A 17,588-nucleotide genomic window follows, 5' to 3' on the forward strand; every position below is an offset into this window, starting at 1 on the left:
GTGTCCTTGTGCGTGGGGTCCTGGAGCTGGGCACAGCACTGCAGGTGAGGTCTCACCAGAGCAGAGGGGCAAACTCACCTCCCTTGACCTGCTAGTGATGCATCTTTTGGTGCAGCCCAGGCTACCACTGGCCTTCGGGGCTGCAGGTGCACATTGCTAGCTCTTGTCCAGCTTCTCAAGCACCATTCCCCCAGCCTGAGTTTGATATCAATGGTTGCCCTGACCTGGGTGCAGGACCTTGCATTTCCCTTTACTGAACCTCATGAGGTTCTCCTCAGGAGATGATGGTGGCTCCAGATGGATTACAAAGCATCTCAGAGTGCTTCAGCTCAGGATTTTACATGAAATGGAAGCCAAGCAGATGATGTCAGTGCTTTTATTTCACGTCTTTCCAGCTGTCCAGATTAAAGTAGGAATGAGAGAATGGATCAGCCTGAAAACTTGAAATCAGCACAAATGCATGAAACCATCTTGAATAATGGAGAAGTGAGCTGACCTGGACCATCTGTGAGATAAGCAGAATGAGAGAGGTGATTCTGCCCCCTCTGTTCTGCTCTGGTGAGACCTCACCTGGACCATCATGTCAAGTTCTGGTGCCCATAGCATAAGAGGGGCATGGAGCTGCTGGAGCAGATCCAGAAGACGCCACAAAGATGATCAGAGGGCTGGTGAACATCGTCTGCAGGGACAGGCTGAGAGAGTTGGGACTGTTCAGCCTGAAGAAGAGAAAGCTCCAGAGCAACCTTAGAGCAGCCTTACATTACCTGAAGGGGTTGCAGGAGAGCTGGGGAGGAACTTTTAACAAGGGCTTGGCATGGCAGGATGAGGGACAATGGCTTTGAGCTGGAAGAGGGGAGTTTGAGACTGAAGATTAGGGAGAAATTCTTTGCAGTGAGGGTGGTGAGACACTGGAACAGGTTACCCAGGGAGGTTGTGGATGAACACCTCCCCGAAGGTGTTCAATGCCAGGTTGGACGACTCCTTGAGCAACCTGGGCTAGTGGAAGGTGTCTCCACCCACGGCAGGGGGTTGAAACTGGATGATCTTCAAGGTCCCTTCTGTGATTCTCACCTACAAATCCCTGCTCAGTTCCACTTCACTTCCATTTTTACAACAGCTTCCATCTCTGCAGAGATGTCAACAGTCAAACAGCACAAAGGAAGTTAAAGCACCTTCAGAGCCTTCAAAGGCTTCTCTGCTTTCTTGGGTAGCTGCAGAGTAGTAACTTGAAGTGAAAGCCAAAAATCCTGCTGCTTGTTGCCAAAATAACTTTGCAAGCAAGGCTTTCCCAGGCAGGGAGCAGACTGGCTACACCCAAGTGGAAGAATTTACTCACTTGTTTGTTTGCTCTTGGGGGCTTGTGGAGGGGAGGGAGGCTCTTATCTAACTAAAGAGCTTAAAAGCAGGGCACTGTTCACTTTCTAACCATGCTTCACAGTGTTCTTCTTTATATTTAGCTCAGGCTTTGACCTGGGATCACCACAGCTTTTTATTTGTTTTCTGGAATGCAATACTCCCAACTGTCTCAGCTAGATGTGTTCCTTCCTGCAGACAAGGGACAGAATTCACTGCTGGAAAGGCTTCTACAATAGACCCACTTTCTGGCCTGCCCTGATGGGGTATAATAAAGCAATTGTGGGATGTTTGGTATACTGAAGATGCCCTGTGGCTACTGACAGTGTGGCCTGCAGGTCACATTTTCAGTTTAAAGGTAGCTTAATGGAGATTAATGTCCTTCCTGCTTTGAACTGAAAAGCAGATCCAAAAGGAGCATGGTCATGAAGATTGGGGTCGCATTCCTCCTGTCAGTCTTCTGCCCTTTGAGTTTAGCTTTCAGAGTGCCTAGAAGGTGGCTGTTGGCAGTGCCATGTGCTCCAGAGGCTTTCTAAGGAACCCAAGAGACCATGCAGGGCTAACAAGACAATCACAGCATCTTAGAACAGCTCATGCCGGAAGGGATCTCAGAGATCATCTACTCCAACCTCCATGCTGTGGGCACAGATGCCTCTCAACTAGACTCAGCTGCCCAAAGCCTCATCCAACCTGGCCTTGAACACCCCCAGGGAGAGGGCATCCACACCCTCCCTGGGCAGCCTATTCCAGAGTCTCACCCTTGTCTGCCCCTGTTCTGCTGAGACCTCACCTGCAGCACTGCAGCCTGTTCTGATGCCCCCAGCACAAGAAGGGCATGGAGCTGTTGAAGATGATCAGAGGGCTGGAGAGCCTCCACTGTGAGGACAGGCTGTGAGTTGGGGCTGTTTAGCCTAGAGAAGGAGCTCCAGAGAAACCTTAAAGCAGCTTTCCAGTACCTGAAGGGGGTTACAGGAGAGCTGGGGAGGGGCTTTTGCCAAGGGCTTGGGGTGACAGGATGAGAGGCAGTGGCTTTGAGCTGAAAGAGGGAAGATTGAAAAGAAATTCTTTGCAGTGAAGGGTGGTGAGACACTGGAACAGGTTGTTCAGTAAGGCTGTGAGTGCCCCCACCCTGGAGGCGTTCAAGGCTGGGTTGGATGAGGGCCCTGAGCATCCTGGTTTAGTGGGAGGTGTCCCTGCCCACGGCAGGGGACAGGAACTGGATGATCTTTGAGATCCCTTCCATCCTAAAGCGTTCTATGAATCTATGATAACAGCCTTTAAGTTGCTCCTTAGTAATGTCATCTCCATTTCAGGGTGATGGGAAGGCTGGGGACACTTAATGTGCACTTGAAAAGGTAACAGGAGTGTTTTTTTCAAGCTGTATCAGACTGGATCCTAGAATGTTTCTACAGCTGAAATCTCCTTTATTTTCCCTTGGCTTTTTAAAATAGAAACCATTCCAAAGGGCCTCCTTTAATTCTTGGTGAGTCATCAAAATGCAGATAAACCACATTCTTTTGGTGCTGTGCATAGAGAGCTCATCTCTGTTGTTTGTTTGCTTTTTGTGTTCTTTGGAAGAAAATAGTCCAGATTCCTTAAACCCCCCTACAGAAGCAGTTTATTAATGTCTATCTTTGTCACATTCACAGGCTCTGTATTGAGCCATGCTTCAAATCTGCTCTGAGAAACAGAACTTCTGTGCCTTGACACCTAAGCTGTAGTGGTTTGGGTTTTTTTTTTTTCATTCCACATCCTATTAATTTCTCCCAGAAAATACTATTTGGCTTGGCATGTAGGGCCTTTGTCCTTGAGCTTAATGGCTGGGGAAGGGAGCACAGCACAAGTTGTGCAGCCCAGTGTGAAGGAGTCATGGAATAGGTTGTTGTAGGAGGGACCTAAAAAATCACCCAGTTTCAACCCCCCTGCCACAGGCACAAACACTTCCCACTAGAGCAGGCTGCTGGAGGCTTCATCCAACCCCACCTTGAACACCTCCAGGGAGGGGCCATCCACAACCTCCCAGGGCAACCTGTTCCAGTGTCTCATCACCCTCACTGGAAAGGATTTCTTCCTTATCTCCTGTCTCGGTCTCCTCTCTTCCAGCTCAAAGCTATTGTCACTACAAGCCCTTGTCAGAAGTCCCTCACCAGCTTCTTTCTAGGCCCCCTTCACTGGTCAGCTTTGTCTTTAGCCTCCTACTTTACCAGTTCCCAATGAAAAAAATACTTCCTGCTGCTTTCTCCCTAAATCAGTGTCTTAGCTATCTGCAAGTGCCACCCACCTCTGCTGACAGGTACCAAGCTGATTGTGCTAAGAGAAAAAGCAGGAGCAGTGCTGTTCTCCTTCCCCTCTCCAGCCTTGGGAGTGTTGAAAGCTTTGACTGAGCTGCTGTGCCACTTGGGGGGGGAGGTAAAAAAGGCAGCTTCAGTCTCTTTGTGAGCATTTTTGCTGCCAGGCACTTCTGCTGAGCGTCTGAACTTCTTGGTGAGCTGTAGAACTTGAGAAATATGGAAGCCAGAGCTCAGTGGGGTACAGGAGGAAGATTTTTTTTCTGCTGAGGCCAGGAAAATGACTTCTGTTTTTTGGTTTGTTTCCCTCCTCTCTCTCCCTCCTGCTACCCAGATCGAGAGACGTCTGGACACTGTGAGATCTGTTTGCCACATTACACAGAAGAGATTAATTGGCTGTTTTCAGGGCCAGCATGGTACAGACTCTGAGAAGAGACATGTAAGTACAGTTGTCCTCTGCCTTGCCTTCTGGGACTGCCCTGAATGTGCTCTGCAGCTGCTGGGCCTCAAATCAGCCAAAGGAAGGAAAACTCTGTAAAATCACCTCCCCTGCTGACAATTTGGTAAACTGCTGGCTGGAAATTCTCACCCAAATCTGACAACACAGCCCTGGGGACCTGAGTAGTGCCAGGGTACTCACTGGTGTCTGCACTCTGCTGAGTACTCTCAGCTTTCTCATGGCCTAAAAGGAGGAGATTCTGTGACCCTGACCAAGCTTCTGCTATTTAGAATGAGCTCTGTGCACCAGCATCTCCAGTTAGCTGCCAGTGTTTTGCTGGATGTGTTTGATTCCTGTCCCTCTTTAAAAAGCCACGGATGTGTTCTCTTGCAGTGTTAGAAGCAGAAATAATGAACACTCCACTTTCCTCCTTTTACTGACCATTACATCCTGACAAGGAGCGCTCAGGACAAACCTCTGCAGGGAGAGGTGACAAGCATGTTGCTCACAGCTCAAGTTAAAGCTGTTTGCTTGTCTTTGACTGTAGCTGAGGTCCATTTGGGGCCTGTCATTCCAACCAAGACCAAGAAGAAAGTGCTTTGGAAAGTCTATGAGAACAGGAGTCTTGAGGCTTGACACTGTTTGGGACTGGTTGTTTCCTTAAAATGAAAAGAATCAGCACCATGGGTGTGTAATAGAAACCACATGGAATAGAAGTCTGAGAGGCAATGTATTGGGAAAGCTGGAAGGGATGACCAGAGCACAGCTAAGCACTCTGCCTTCTGTCCCACAGAAAAAGCTTCCTCTAACAGCTCTTGCTCAAAACATGCAAGAAGGATCTGTCCAGCTCAGTGATGAAACTCTACTAGGGTAAGTGTTTGGCTTGCTTTGTAAGTTGCAGCCTCTCATTTTATTGCCCACAGGGCTCTAAGCAGAGGCTTTGGGTACACAAAGGCTGGTTTCAATCTAGTGAAACTAATATTTTGAGATTCCTTCTCTAATCCAAAGGGAGAAAAAGTGAGCAAGCATTTCTGGAGTGATTCTGGGGGAGAGTTTTAAGCTTGCTCTGAATTACATTCCAGAGGAGCCTGATTCTCTGGTATCTTAAAAGCATTTGCAAATGGCTTTTATCCTTGGGGATGAGTGGAATTATTACCTCCAGATAGAGTTCAAATTCTGCAGGCTTGCATTCATGACTTCAGCTGATATCAGTTTGTACTCCCTGCTGCTAGGTTAAAATTCATAGATTCATAGAATGGTGTGGGGTTGGAAGGGACCTCAAAGATCATCCAGTTCCACTAGCCCAGGTTGCTCTAGGCCTCATCCAACCTGGCCTTGAACACCTCCAGGGAGGGGACATTCACAGCCTCCCTAGGTAATCTGTTCTAGTGTCTCACCACCTTCACTGGAAAGAATTTCTTCCTCATCTCCAGTCTATCTCCCCTCTTACAGCTCAAAGCCATTGTCCCTCATCCTGTCACTTCAAGCCCTTATCAGAAATACCTCCACAACTCTCCTGTATCCCCTTCAGGTACTAGAAGGCTGCTCTAAGGTCTCTATGGAGCCTTCCCTTCTCCAGACTAAACAGCCCCAGCTCTCCCAGCCTGTCCTCACAGGGGAGGTTCTTCAGCATCTGATCGTCTTTGCAACCTCCTTTAGACCCTCTCTAACAGTTCCACATCTAGTTCCCTTCTGGCAAAGTGCTGATTTGCAACTCCCAGGACAGTGGCTGAAATTAATGAGGATCAATTTGCTGTATCCCTTCAGCAAATGTTTCCTCATTGCTGATGGGAATTCTAATGGGATGACCTGGAAAACCTTTGCTTTCGTTTTTTGTGAGCTGTTGCAAAAGATGTAAAGATGGATCAAATTCTCCAGTTGTTTCTTTCTTTCCCTTAGAAGAAGCTTAAAACAAAGGTCAGGTCCTGGGTTTGGAACCTGAGTGTGGAGGAGATGTGATTGCTTAGCATTATGGTGTCAGGACCTTTTCACATTAAAGGGGTTCAGGAGAAAATGTATTGCTGCATTCAGCCATTTTCCTGCATCTGCTGGGATGGGAGGATGGGCTTTGTAATAAATGCTGACTCCTCTGCCCTTAGGGTGGTATATTCACCTGGATGGCTTAAAGCTGCCAAAAATATTGTAACAGCTAAGGTATTTTAGAAGACAAAGGTTTTATAACACCTCTTGCCTATCCCAAATTTCATAGAATCCTAGAATGGCTCAGGTTGGGGGGGGACCTCAGAGCTCATCTACCCCAATCTCCTCACCCCAGGCAGGGACACCTCTCAAATAGACTCAGCTGCTCGAGGACTCATCCAACCTGGCCTTGAACATACCAGGGAGGAGGCATCCACAGCATCCCTGAGCAGCCTGTTTCACAGACTCACCACCCCTCTACTGAAGAACTTAGAGACAGTCTAACCCTGCTCTCCCTCAGCTTCAAACCATTCCCCCTTCTGTCTCTCAGCAGCCTCAGGAAAAGTCCCTCTGCAGCCTTCCTGTAGGCTCCCTTCAGTAATTTGGAGGCAGCTCTAAGGGCCCCTTGGAGTCTTCTCTTCTCCAGTTTGAACAATCCCAGCTCCCTCAGCTTGTCCTCATAGCAGAAATGTTCCAGCCCTTGGATCATCCTTGCGGCCTCCTTTGTATTCTGTCCAGCAGCTCTGCAGACACCAGAACTGGAGACAGGACTCGAGGTGGGGTCTCAGCAGAGCAGAGTAAAGGGGCAGAATCCCTTCCCTTGCCCTGCTGGCCACACTCCTCTTGCTGCAGCCCAGCACACAGCTGCCTTCTGGGCTGCATAAGGGCACTGCCAGCTCTAGGTGAGCTTCTCGGCAACCAACACCCCCAAGGCTTTTTCTTCAGACCTGCTCTAAACCTACTCTGCATCCAGCCTGGATTTGTGCCTGGAGTTGGCCCGGCCCAGGTGCAGGACATGACAGCACAGAGCAGCTTGAATCTGTGCCATCGAGTAATGGCTTCCTTTATACTACACAAAGCTTTGCACAAGGGTTTGCAGGCATTTGAATCTGCCCTTTTTAGTCAGTACTAACTCGAATTAATCTCTCATTCTTAAAGGAAAATGTTGGATACCTGTGGTGATGCAGAGAACAAACTGGCCATGGAGCTCTCTCAGCATGAAGTACAGATTGAGAGGGAAGTCTTAGATCCACTGTGTCAGCTAACAGAGGTAAGTCAGCACAGCCTAGCTGGAGAATACAGGCTGGATTGCTGTATTAACTGAGCAGAAAGGGTTTGTCTCCTGGGTAAGGATAAAACTGTTTGAGGGAGTCGTGTGTTAGTGGTGGGAAGTGGATACAAGACCTGCACATCATACTTAGTTACAGTACACAGCTTACAAATCCATGCCTGGAATTCTTGTTTTAGACAGAGATCCCAAACATTCAGAAGCAGAGGAAGCAGCTGGCAAAGCTGGTGCTGGACTGGGATTCTGCAAGAGGAAGGTAAAAAATAATGTTAACTGTAAGTCCTTTTTATGTTTGGTGGTTGTTGTTGGCCAGAGAGGTGATAGTGCACTCTGGAGACATTCCAAACCCACCTGGATGTGCTCCTGTGTGACCTTCTGTAGACCTTGGCAGGGCACTTGATGCTCTCCAGAGGTCTCTTCCGACCCCTACCATCCTGAGAGCCCAAGCTGCTCTCTGCTGCCTTTTGCCACCCCAGAGCTATGTCAGCAGGGTCATTGCTGTCAGGAGTGAGTGTGGGGAGCTGATTGGTTCAAAAGTGACTGTTTTGCCACCTCATGATTTGGGGTCAGCTTGGCTGCCTGAGCTGGCTTAGACCTAGGCTAGGCCAAGTATGGAGTCATTGCAGGATGGACAGTAAAGATGAAGTGCCAATCTGATCTGATGCTGTCCCTGCTGTCTGAATATGAATACTTAGAAAAAAAGACAAACTTAGGTGGCAGTTACTTTAAAAAGGACTCAGGACTGCTAGATCCAGACAGATATTGGAGCTTTTAGGTGCCTGTGGGTAATTGGAGTAAGGCTGAAAACTCATCTTACGTCCAGTTCTCTTAAGCTGTCAACTTAAGGAATGGGAAACTACTTAGATAACTCTGTCACATGCTCCTGCAGCATTACACTGACCTGGCTCACTCTAGGGTCCTGATTGGTTTAAGTGCCTTTAAATGGTCTTAAACTGTGGTGCTAACACATTGTACCCCCATAAAAGGTGTTTTGAGCACCTTCTTTAGCTCTGCTGGAAAACCTCAGAAACTATTTGGGTTTGTTTCCTGTCCAAAGAGGCCAATTTCAGTGGAGCCACAAATGCAGAATCTCATTTAATGCTAATTTTCACCAGCTAGCTGACCTGAAGCTTTTCTTCCTCAGGTATAACCAAGCCCACAAGACTTCAGGAACAAATTTTCAAGTGCATCCTTCAAAGATAGAATCTCTTAAGGAAGAGATGGATGAAGCTGGGAATAAAGTAGAACAATGCAAGGTAATGGCAAGATGAATGTCTGGCCTTTACCTCTCATTAGCAGCCACAGCAATCAGTGTGGCTGCTTCTGCAGATCTTGTGCATGGAATGGGCTGCTGACTGCAGTCTCAGGTGATGTGGCTGCTGACAGACTGCCTCTCTTCAAGGTCTGTTGGTGCTGGCTGATGGCTGCTGAGGTGCTGCAATTTAATGAGGAACTTGTTTGCTTTTTTTAAATGGGTGGTTTACATCATTTTCTGTTTCAATTTGAGACAGTCACAGGAAGGAGCTGTCTTAGCCTTGGCTGGTGGGTTCAGGGTATCTTATGCTTCGAGTCTCTTGAGTGTCTGTGAGATACTGCCAGCTGGCTGTGAGCCAGTGTGTGTGCCCAGGTGGCCGAGAAGGCCAACAGCATACTGGTCTGGATCAGCAATATTTTGGCCAGGAGGACCAGGGCAGTGATTGAGCACTGCCAGATTTGGAGCCTTCAAAACCTCTGTGGGCAACCTGTTCCAGAGCCTCACCACCCTCACGGGGAGGAATTTCTTCCTAATGTGTCATCTAAGTCCAGGTTCTTCCAGTTCAAATCCATCACCCCTTCTCCTGTCACTCCAAGCCTTTGTCAGAAGTCCCTCTCTAGCTCTCCTGTAGCCCACTTCAAATCCTGGAAGTTTGCTCCAAGGTCTCCCTGGAGCCTTCTCACCTCCAGGCTGAAAATCCCCAGCTCTCTTAGGCTGTTCTCACAGCAGAGGTGCTCCAGCCCTTGAATCATTGTGGCCTCCTGTGGACCCACTGTAAATAAAATAAACCTCCACACTTGTGTCTTTCTGTCTAAGCTGGCATGTCCCTGTGGGTTTGATGTACTCTTTGTATCTTTTTCTGTCTCCCAGGACCAGCTGGCAGCAGACATGTACAGCTTTGTGTCCAAAGAAGGGGACTATGCCAGGTGTTTTGTCACGGTGAGTGTTTGTTCAGTGTGACTTTGATTGCAGCACCTTGTGTGTATTAGAGACTCAATTCTCAGAGATGACATTTTGTGTGCTAAACCTTCTAGTCTTGTATTGTGTGCTCAGCAGGAGCTAATGCTCTTTTTGTTTTTAAACTGTGGCTTCTGTTCTCAGTTATTAGAAGCACAAGCAGATTACCATAGAAAAGCATTAGCAGTCATAGAAAAGGTCCTCCCCGAAATTCAAGCCCATCAAGGTAAAGTAACCTGTGCTCTGGCTGATGCTTCTCCTTGCCTGTGCCACCTCTGCACAATGTTCTCCTCCTTTATCTCAATTCTCTTGCATGCAGACTTACTTAATTAAGGCCATTTTGATCTACTTAACAATTTTACCTTCCCAAACATAATTCCATCTTCTGTGTTCTCTGGAGTTCTCTAGCCATAGTTTAACACACTAATAAAATGGTAAGGATCTGTCTGACACCTAAGAGACTGAAGGAAGGATTATATTTTTTTCCTCTGTGTTTGCCCTTCTCTGTGTGACCTTTGATGATTAATTCCTGGCTTTTTTTTTTTCTAGGCCAGTAGAAGTTTTATTGTGAGTTAGGAACTTTTTAGAGTCATTGCTTCTTGATTTATCACTAGCTGATGATCAGAAGAATTCCCTTTACTCTGTGGAGCTTAACTTTTCCTTCTTGGAATCCTTTTTCCCAGTGTGCCCACTGCTGGCTGAATGAGTGTTCAGATCACCTTACTGAGTATCAGCAGCTTTAAAAGCAAGTCCTGCAGCTTCAGGTCTTCCCCATGCTATAAACGACCTGTTCTCAGGGGGAGCTGAGGTCTATCCCTAACGGATTGGTGTAAGCATGCACCATGGGGTTGAAATTCTTCTCCCAAACACTACCCACACTCTCTCTTAGTCTGCTCATTGCTTCAAGCAAGAGGTAGGCTGAGGAAAATAGGTTCTAAGCTGGGCAAGGCCCAAGTATCTTCATTTGTGTGGACCACTTGTCAGTGAGGAGTCATTTAAAGATACAACTATGAGCATTTTGCTGGAAGATGAGAGAGGTGTCCCTGATTATGGCAGAGGGTTGGAACTAGATGATCTTTGAGGTCCCTTCCAACCTAAACCATTCTATGACACCTGGTGGGAGAGGAAATAGCACCAAGAGAGGTGCTTCCATACCTCTTGAGCTGCTGTGTGGCTTTGTGGAAGGGTCTCTTTGTAGATGAGTCCGCTTGAAATTTGTCGTTGCTTAGCTGCTCTGTAGAAGCTTTCCATACAAAACCACAGAATTGTTTGGATTGGAAAAGACCTTCAACAGTATCCATCCCAGCCATTCTCTAACTCAAGGCTGGTGCTGAAACATGGCCCTCATGATAAATGCCTTAGAAAAGATTAGGCTTCCTGGAAGGTGAGCTTGAAGGCAAGGTGGCCAAGAGCAGAGAGTGCAGCACTTTAAATGTGTCAGTAGCTGTGGTGTAATTACCCTGACTTGGAAGGAGGACTAGAATTTCTTTGCCTAACATTTGCTCTCACTTGCCAACCTGGTGGTGTGTTAATGGAGGAGAGGATTCAGGGAGTCATTCAGGTTGGAAAAAACACTTGAGATGATCAGGTCCAACCATTAACCCTACTCTACCAAGTTCAAGGAGACAAAGGTTTAGGAGGGATAGTGTGATTTTATAACCCAGAAGGGTAAAGAACCCTTGGTAGAAGTACTTTGTGTCTTCAGAGGCCTCTCAAAGTCTTCATCTCTCTTGGACCTTTTCCTCCTACAAGAACAATGCATCTGTACTAACAATAACCTTTTACATCTGCATTCTTTCAGCTAATCCAGCAGAAATGGGTGGGAGAAAAAACAAACAAACCAACCAAACCCCTAAATTGTTAGGAAAGCAGAAATTCAAATTCCATTCAAATTGAAAAGCTGAGCAAGTGTCAGTGGTGGGCTGATGAGACTTTGGGGCCATTAGCACTCTTTGCAAGTTGCTGATTCCTTGAATCAGCAACAAACTTCATGTTAAAGCTCAGGTATATGCACTCCGGTCACAGTTAGAGCTGAGCTCAGCCCAGGCCATGCAGTCTGGACACCATTTTTCTCAAAGATCCTTGCAAGCTGAAACTTTTTGGTATCTTGGCCAATCAGAATGAATGAAGCTAGACCATGTGGTGACACTTGTGCTGAGGCATGGTGGGACAGGCCCTTGGAGTTACACAAAGGCTTTGTCCATGGCATTCCACCCAGAAGGATGCAGAAGTATCTGTTCTTGAACCCCAGCATTCCTCTCTCCTCATGACCTGAGGGCCTTTACCGATCAGGGGCTGTCAAACTCCTACTCTCTGCTCAGAGTTTCTCTGCTGTACTGGAGGCTTTCTTCTGTTCTTGTCTGGGACAGAATTCAAGAGGTTGGTAGATATTTGCTCAGTGTTTTGATACTCTCCAACCAGACAAATGGACTGAAAAGCCAGCTTTTGGGACTCCACTGGAAGAGCATCTCAAGCGCAGCGGGCGTGAAATTGCGGTTCCCATTGAAGCCTGTGTGATGATGCTTTTGGAAACAGGGATGAGGGAGGAGGTAGGTAACACCACATTCCATCCTCTGAGGGACAGCAGACAAAGAGCTCAAACCTCTGGACTGCTGTCTCTGCTTTTTAACAAGGTGCTTAAATAACTTTTGTCATCAGAACTCTTCTGCAGCAGAAAAACCTGCAGTGAGAACTTAAGAATGGGCCAAGAGGGAGAGGGAACTAAAACCTTGTCAGGTGGCAGGAGGACATTACAGCCAGATGGGTCCTAACAGTGTAAGATGAAGCCAAGCAGGCCAATGCTTCCCTGAGTGGCATGAAGAAGAGAATGATCAGCAGGTCAAGGGAGGCTCTCCTCCCCATCTACTCTGCCCCAGTGAGGCCACATCTGGAATCCTGGGCTCCCTACTTCAGGAGAGCAGGGAACTACTAGAGGGAGTCCAGTGGAGACTACAAAGGTGCTGAGGGGGCTGGAGGATATCTCTGAGAAGAAAAGGCTGAAAGTCCTGAGACTGTTGAGACTAGAGAAAAGCAGAGTGAGAGGAGATCTGATCAATGCTCAGCAAGAGCTAAAGGCCGGGGAGCAAGAAGATGAGGCCAGGCTCTTGTCATTGGTGCCCAGGGACAGGACAAGGGCCAATGGGCACAAACTGGAACCCAGGCAGTGCTATCTGAATATGAGGAGGAAATTCTTTGGTGTGAGGATGCTGTAGCCCTGGATCAGACTCCCCAGAAAGGTCATGGAGTCTCCTTGTGTGGAGAGCTTCCAACCCCAGCTGGCCATTGTGATGCTGGGCAAGCTGCTGTGGGTGCCCCTGCTTGAGCAGAGGGTTGGACTGAATGATCCCCAGAGGTCCCTTCCAACCCCACCATGCTGGGATTCTGTGGAACTGTTTTGAAAGAGGCTGTCAAAAGCTGTACTGCTTCAGCCTGGTACTGACATGGTGCTGCCAGGCAGATGCATCTGATTTTTATTTTGTAGGGCTTGTTCAGAATTGCTGCTGGAGCCTCCAAATTAAAAAAGCTGAAAGCTGCCTTGGACTGTTCCACTTCCCAGCTGGATGAGTTTTACTCTGACCCCCATGCTGTTGCAGGTATTGTGAACACAACCAGGAGATAAAACCCAGCTCTGTGCTGTTCATTTCACTGTTGACTTGCCACATGAAGTTTTGATCTCTGCAGGGGAACTGTGAATGAGCACAAACTGGAGTTGGTTTCACTGCAGAACTTCCTCAGATACTAAGAGGGAGCAGCAGAGGGTGTGCATGCTCCTCACACCTGATGTGCTTGACAGTCGTGTTTCAAATTCAGGTGACCGCAGTAACCCAGATGCATTTCTTGCTGTGCTCAAGGGAGGTTAGAGCCATATGGAGATGTTTGGTGAGGTTCCAAAGGTGTGAGTCCTGGTTTGACAGGACACGTTTTCTGTCACAGGAATTACTGGAAGCCCTCCAGATGGGTGGTGAGCAGCACTACTGAGGAAGTGTCAGGATCTTGCCACTGTTCCTCTGAAACTTGGGTCCTGTTGCACAGCTAAAATTGCAAGTCTGAATGAAGAGAATGAGGGGACTGGAACGTCTGTCTGAGGAGGAGGAGCTGAGAGAGCTGGGGCTGTTAATCTGAGAAAGAACAGTCTGAGAGGGGATCTTACTGATGTTTGCAAATATCTGAAGGGTGGGGAGCAAGAAGGGGTCAGGCTCTTTTCAGTGGTGTCCTGACAAGGGGCAATGGGCACAAACCCAGGAGGTTCCACCTCAGCATGAGCAGAAAATTGTTTGGTGTGAGGGTGCCCAGGGAAGTTGTGAAGTCTCTTTCTCTGGAGACTTTCAAGACCCACTTGAGTATGTTCCTATGTGACCTGCTTTAGCAGGGAGGTTGGACTGGATGATCTTCAGAGGTCTCTTCCAAGCCCTGCCATTCTGTGATTCTCTGACTGAGGGCCTTGACTGAAAAGTCTCTGCTCTGCATTGCAGGTGCCTTGAAATCCTATTTGCGCGAGCTGCCAGAACCTTTGATGACCTACAGCCTGTATGAGGAGTGGACACAGGCTGCAAAGTAAGCAAACCAAACACACTGACACAGGAAAGCTTCCTGCAGATATCGACCAAGTTTAGCTCCATATGAAAGAACCCAAAAGAACAGGCCAAGCTCAGACAGGTTTTCTCATTTCTGCTCTACCCTGGTCAATCGTTTCTGTAACAGATTGCATTCAGGTTTGTGGTCTCGTACTAACTGCACAAAACTGTGCTGAAAAACCTGTTTAGAAGGGCTGCTTCAGACTATGGGCTGCACAGCACTGATGCTGCATGGTATTGATGCTCAGGAGTTTTGCTGCAGGTACCCAACTCAGGGCCTGGACTCACAAGCTGCTTAATTACTGAGTCCAACACAGTGCATTTATGTGGTGTCAGTGTAAGGCTGCAGAGTTCATTGCAGAAACAACAGTTTCTAAACTGAAAATCAAATGTAATGGAATATTTTCTTGTTTGTTTCCTTTCAGTATTCAGGACCAGGATAAGAAGCTACAAGAGCTGTGGAGAATTTGTAACAGATTACCTAAGCATTACCATGCTAATTTCAGGTGTGTAAGGACATTGATATCAGGAAGAAGTTCTTTCCAGTGAGGGTGGGGAGACAGTGGAACTGGTTGCCTAAGGAGGTTGTGGATGCCTCCTCCCTGGAGTCATTGAAGGCCAGGCTGCATGGGGAGATGCCCCTGCACGTGGCAGGGGGGTGGATGATTTTTGGGTCTCTTCTAACCCAACCATTCTATGAATCTGTGAATGTTGGGCTTGCATCAAAGGGGCTGTGCTGCTGGAGTGCTGCATTTCAAAGCTGATTAACCAAAATTCTAATCCAGGGGGAGGTTTCTTGGCCAAATTTATTTGTGTGTATAAAAGGATCTCCTGTTTATCAAGTAGCTGCTGTGCGCTGGTGCTGGTAGACTTTCGATCAACTTAATTCACTGTGGACTGTAATAAAATAGCAATGCATAGAACCCTGCTGCTTAAGGGTCATGCTGCTTGCAACAGGAGCTGACTTTTCACCAGCTGTGCCCTCCAGGCTGTTTGCCAGCCTTAGAGGTCACCAACCTGTGTCTTACAGGCCTGATTTTTCCTTTTGGGTTTTGCCTTTTGAGTCTGCATCAGAACAAAACCACTCTGATGACTCTAGAGTGTGGGAGTTCCATTGCAGGATTGGGAATTAAGTCTTTTTTTTTTCTCTGAAGATTCTGAAGTTCTGTAGTCCCATTTTGCAAAAGTGGGGATTTTTCTCCTTCTGTTGGGGTTTGTAACTACTTCTGTTGGAGTTCTTTTCCTGCTTCTTTTCTACCCAGTTCAACCTTTACCATGCATGAGTAGAAACTTAGTAGCCAGCTACTGAGCAAGAAGGCTGTTGGTCATATTTCTGTTCTGCTGGGAGCTGTCTTTAGGAATTCTTGAATTTTATGTAGTTGCTTTCAGCAAGAAGTGCTCTTAGTTCCTGCTCTTTAATTCTCTGTTTCCTATTTGTAGGTATTTAATCAAATTTCTAGCAAAGCTTGCCCAGAACAGCGACGTTAACAAAATGACTCCCAGCAACATCGCCATAGTCTTGGGCCCCAACTTGTTATGGGCAAAGAATGAAGGGTGAGTTGATTTAGGAGAGCTAGAAGCACAACTTCATGAAGCTCTCTATGAAGTCCAGCAGGGCAAGAGAGGGAATTCTGCCCCTTTACTCTGCTCTGCTGAGACCCCACCCCAAATACTGCATCCAGGTCTGGTGTCTCCAGTATAAGAACACAGAGCTGTTGGAGAGAGTGCAGAGGAGGCCTTGAAGATGATCCAAGGGCTGGAGCACCTCTGCTATGAGGACAGGCTGAGGAAGCTGGGGGTATTCAGAGAGAGAAAAGAAGACTCCAGGGGGACCTTAGAGCTGCCTTCCAATACCTGAAGAGATCCTGCAGGAAAGCTGCAGGGGGACTTTTCCTAAGGGTGTCTAGAGACAGGGCGAGGGAATGGTTTGAAGCTGAGGCAGAGCAGGGTTAGACTGGAGCTTAGGAAGAAGCTACTCAGTACAAAGGTGGTGGGACCCTGGAATAGGCTGCCCAGGGAGGCTGTGGAAGCCTCCTCCCTGGGGAAGTTCAAGGCCAGAGGGGATGAGGCCTTGAGCAGCCAAATCTAGTTGTGAAGTGTCCCTGCCCATGGCAGGGAGGTCGAAGGAGATGATCTATAAAGTTCCTTCCAACCTGAGCCACTCTCTGATTCTGTGAAGCTGTAGAGTTTCTTGCCACTTTGCTTTAAATCACATAAATCACTCACAGCCCAAACAATAATTTATTTGACTAAAAAAATAATGCTTCAAATGTTCTTTTAACCTGTGGCTCCAGATCTTTTTAGTTTGTGTCCTTTTTAGGAGTGTTCTCAAGTACTGTGAATGTTCCTGAAGAATCTAGATTGCATCAGAGTTACTATTTAGGTGGTACTTAGGAGGCTTGATACAACTTGCTTAGCATAATTTGTCATTTGGGTAATTTTTCTGAGTGACTATTAATATTTTCTTACCATGATAGAACTCTGTACAGTGTTCTTCACCTTTCTTCTGCAGGTCCCTTGCTGAAATGGCAGCAGCAACTTCAGTCCACGTGGTAGCAGTTATTGAGCCAATCATTCAGCATGCAGACTGGTTCTTCCCTGGAGGTAAATTCTGGCCACAGTTAAAAGGATTTTGCATGATACCAAAGTGGGAGGACTTGCTGACACTCTGCCAGGTTGTGCTGTCATTCAGTGGGATCTCACCAGGCTGAAGAGTTGGAGGGGAGGAACATCATGAAGCGTAGGGTCTGCCCCTAGAGAAGAACACACTCCTGCAGCAGGACAGGGTGACCTGCTGGGAAGCAGCTCTGCAGAGAAGGACCTGGGAGTGCTGGTGGACAACTTGCCCATGAACCAGTAATGTGCTCTCATCACCAAGCAGGCCAGTGCTCTCCTGAGAGGCATGAGGAAGAGTGTGACCAGCAGGTCAAGAGAGGCTCTCTTCCCTCTCAACTCTGTCCTAGTGAGGCCACATCTGGAATCCTGGGTCTACATCTGGGTTCCACAGTTCCAGGCAGACAGGGAACTACTGGAGGGAGTCCAGTGGAGACTACAAAGGTGCTGAGGGGGCTGGAGGATGTCTGTGAGAAGAAAAGGCTGAAAGCCCTGAGACTGTTGAGTCTAGAGAAAAGCAGAGTGAGAGGAGATCTGATCAATGCTCAGCAAGAGCTAAAGGCTGGGGAGCAAGAAGATGAGGCCAGACTCTTGTCATTGGTGCCCAGGGACAGGACAAGGGCCAATGGGCACAAACTGGAACCCAGGCAGTGCTATCTGAATATGAGGAGGAAATTCTTTGGTGTGAGGATGCTGTAGCCCTGGATCAGGCTCCCCAGAGAGGTCATGGAGTCTCTGTGGAGAGCTTCCAACCCCAGCTGGCCATTGTGATGCTGGGCAAGCTGCTGTGGGTGTCCCTGCTTGAGCAGGGGCTTGGACTGGGTGATCTCCAGAGGGCCCTTCCAACCTCACCATGCTGGGATGCTGGGATAACCCTATGCAGCTAAACGTCCATTTGCTT

The 17,588-nt window shown here is 47.7% G+C and overlaps 1 protein-coding gene across 5 annotated transcripts in view; it reads left to right on the forward strand.

Annotated features, from left to right (window-relative positions):
- The window catches only part of ARHGAP17 (Rho GTPase activating protein 17), a 56,338-nt gene that overhangs the window by 25,673 nt on the left and 13,077 nt on the right, over positions 1-17,588 (forward strand). For all 5 annotated transcript variants that reach the window (XM_064153334.1, XM_064153335.1, XM_064153337.1 and 2 more), the window contains exons 3-15: positions 3,976-4,080; positions 4,874-4,950; positions 7,159-7,270; positions 7,468-7,544; positions 8,433-8,544; positions 9,414-9,482; positions 9,645-9,726; positions 11,922-12,049; positions 12,982-13,093; positions 13,973-14,054; positions 14,500-14,580; positions 15,515-15,628; positions 16,587-16,678. In XM_064153334.1, the coding sequence (XP_064009404.1) occupies positions 3,976-4,080; positions 4,874-4,950; positions 7,159-7,270; positions 7,468-7,544; positions 8,433-8,544; positions 9,414-9,482; positions 9,645-9,726; positions 11,922-12,049; positions 12,982-13,093; positions 13,973-14,054; positions 14,500-14,580; positions 15,515-15,628; positions 16,587-16,678 (1,243 nt within the window). The remainder of the gene's footprint in view (positions 1-3,975; positions 4,081-4,873; positions 4,951-7,158; positions 7,271-7,467; positions 7,545-8,432; positions 8,545-9,413; positions 9,483-9,644; positions 9,727-11,921; positions 12,050-12,981; positions 13,094-13,972; positions 14,055-14,499; positions 14,581-15,514; positions 15,629-16,586; positions 16,679-17,588) is intronic.

This window comes from Pogoniulus pusillus, chromosome 13 (assembly GCF_015220805.1).
Source record: "Pogoniulus pusillus isolate bPogPus1 chromosome 13, bPogPus1.pri, whole genome shotgun sequence".
Lineage (NCBI taxonomy): Eukaryota > Metazoa > Chordata > Aves > Piciformes > Lybiidae > Pogoniulus > Pogoniulus pusillus.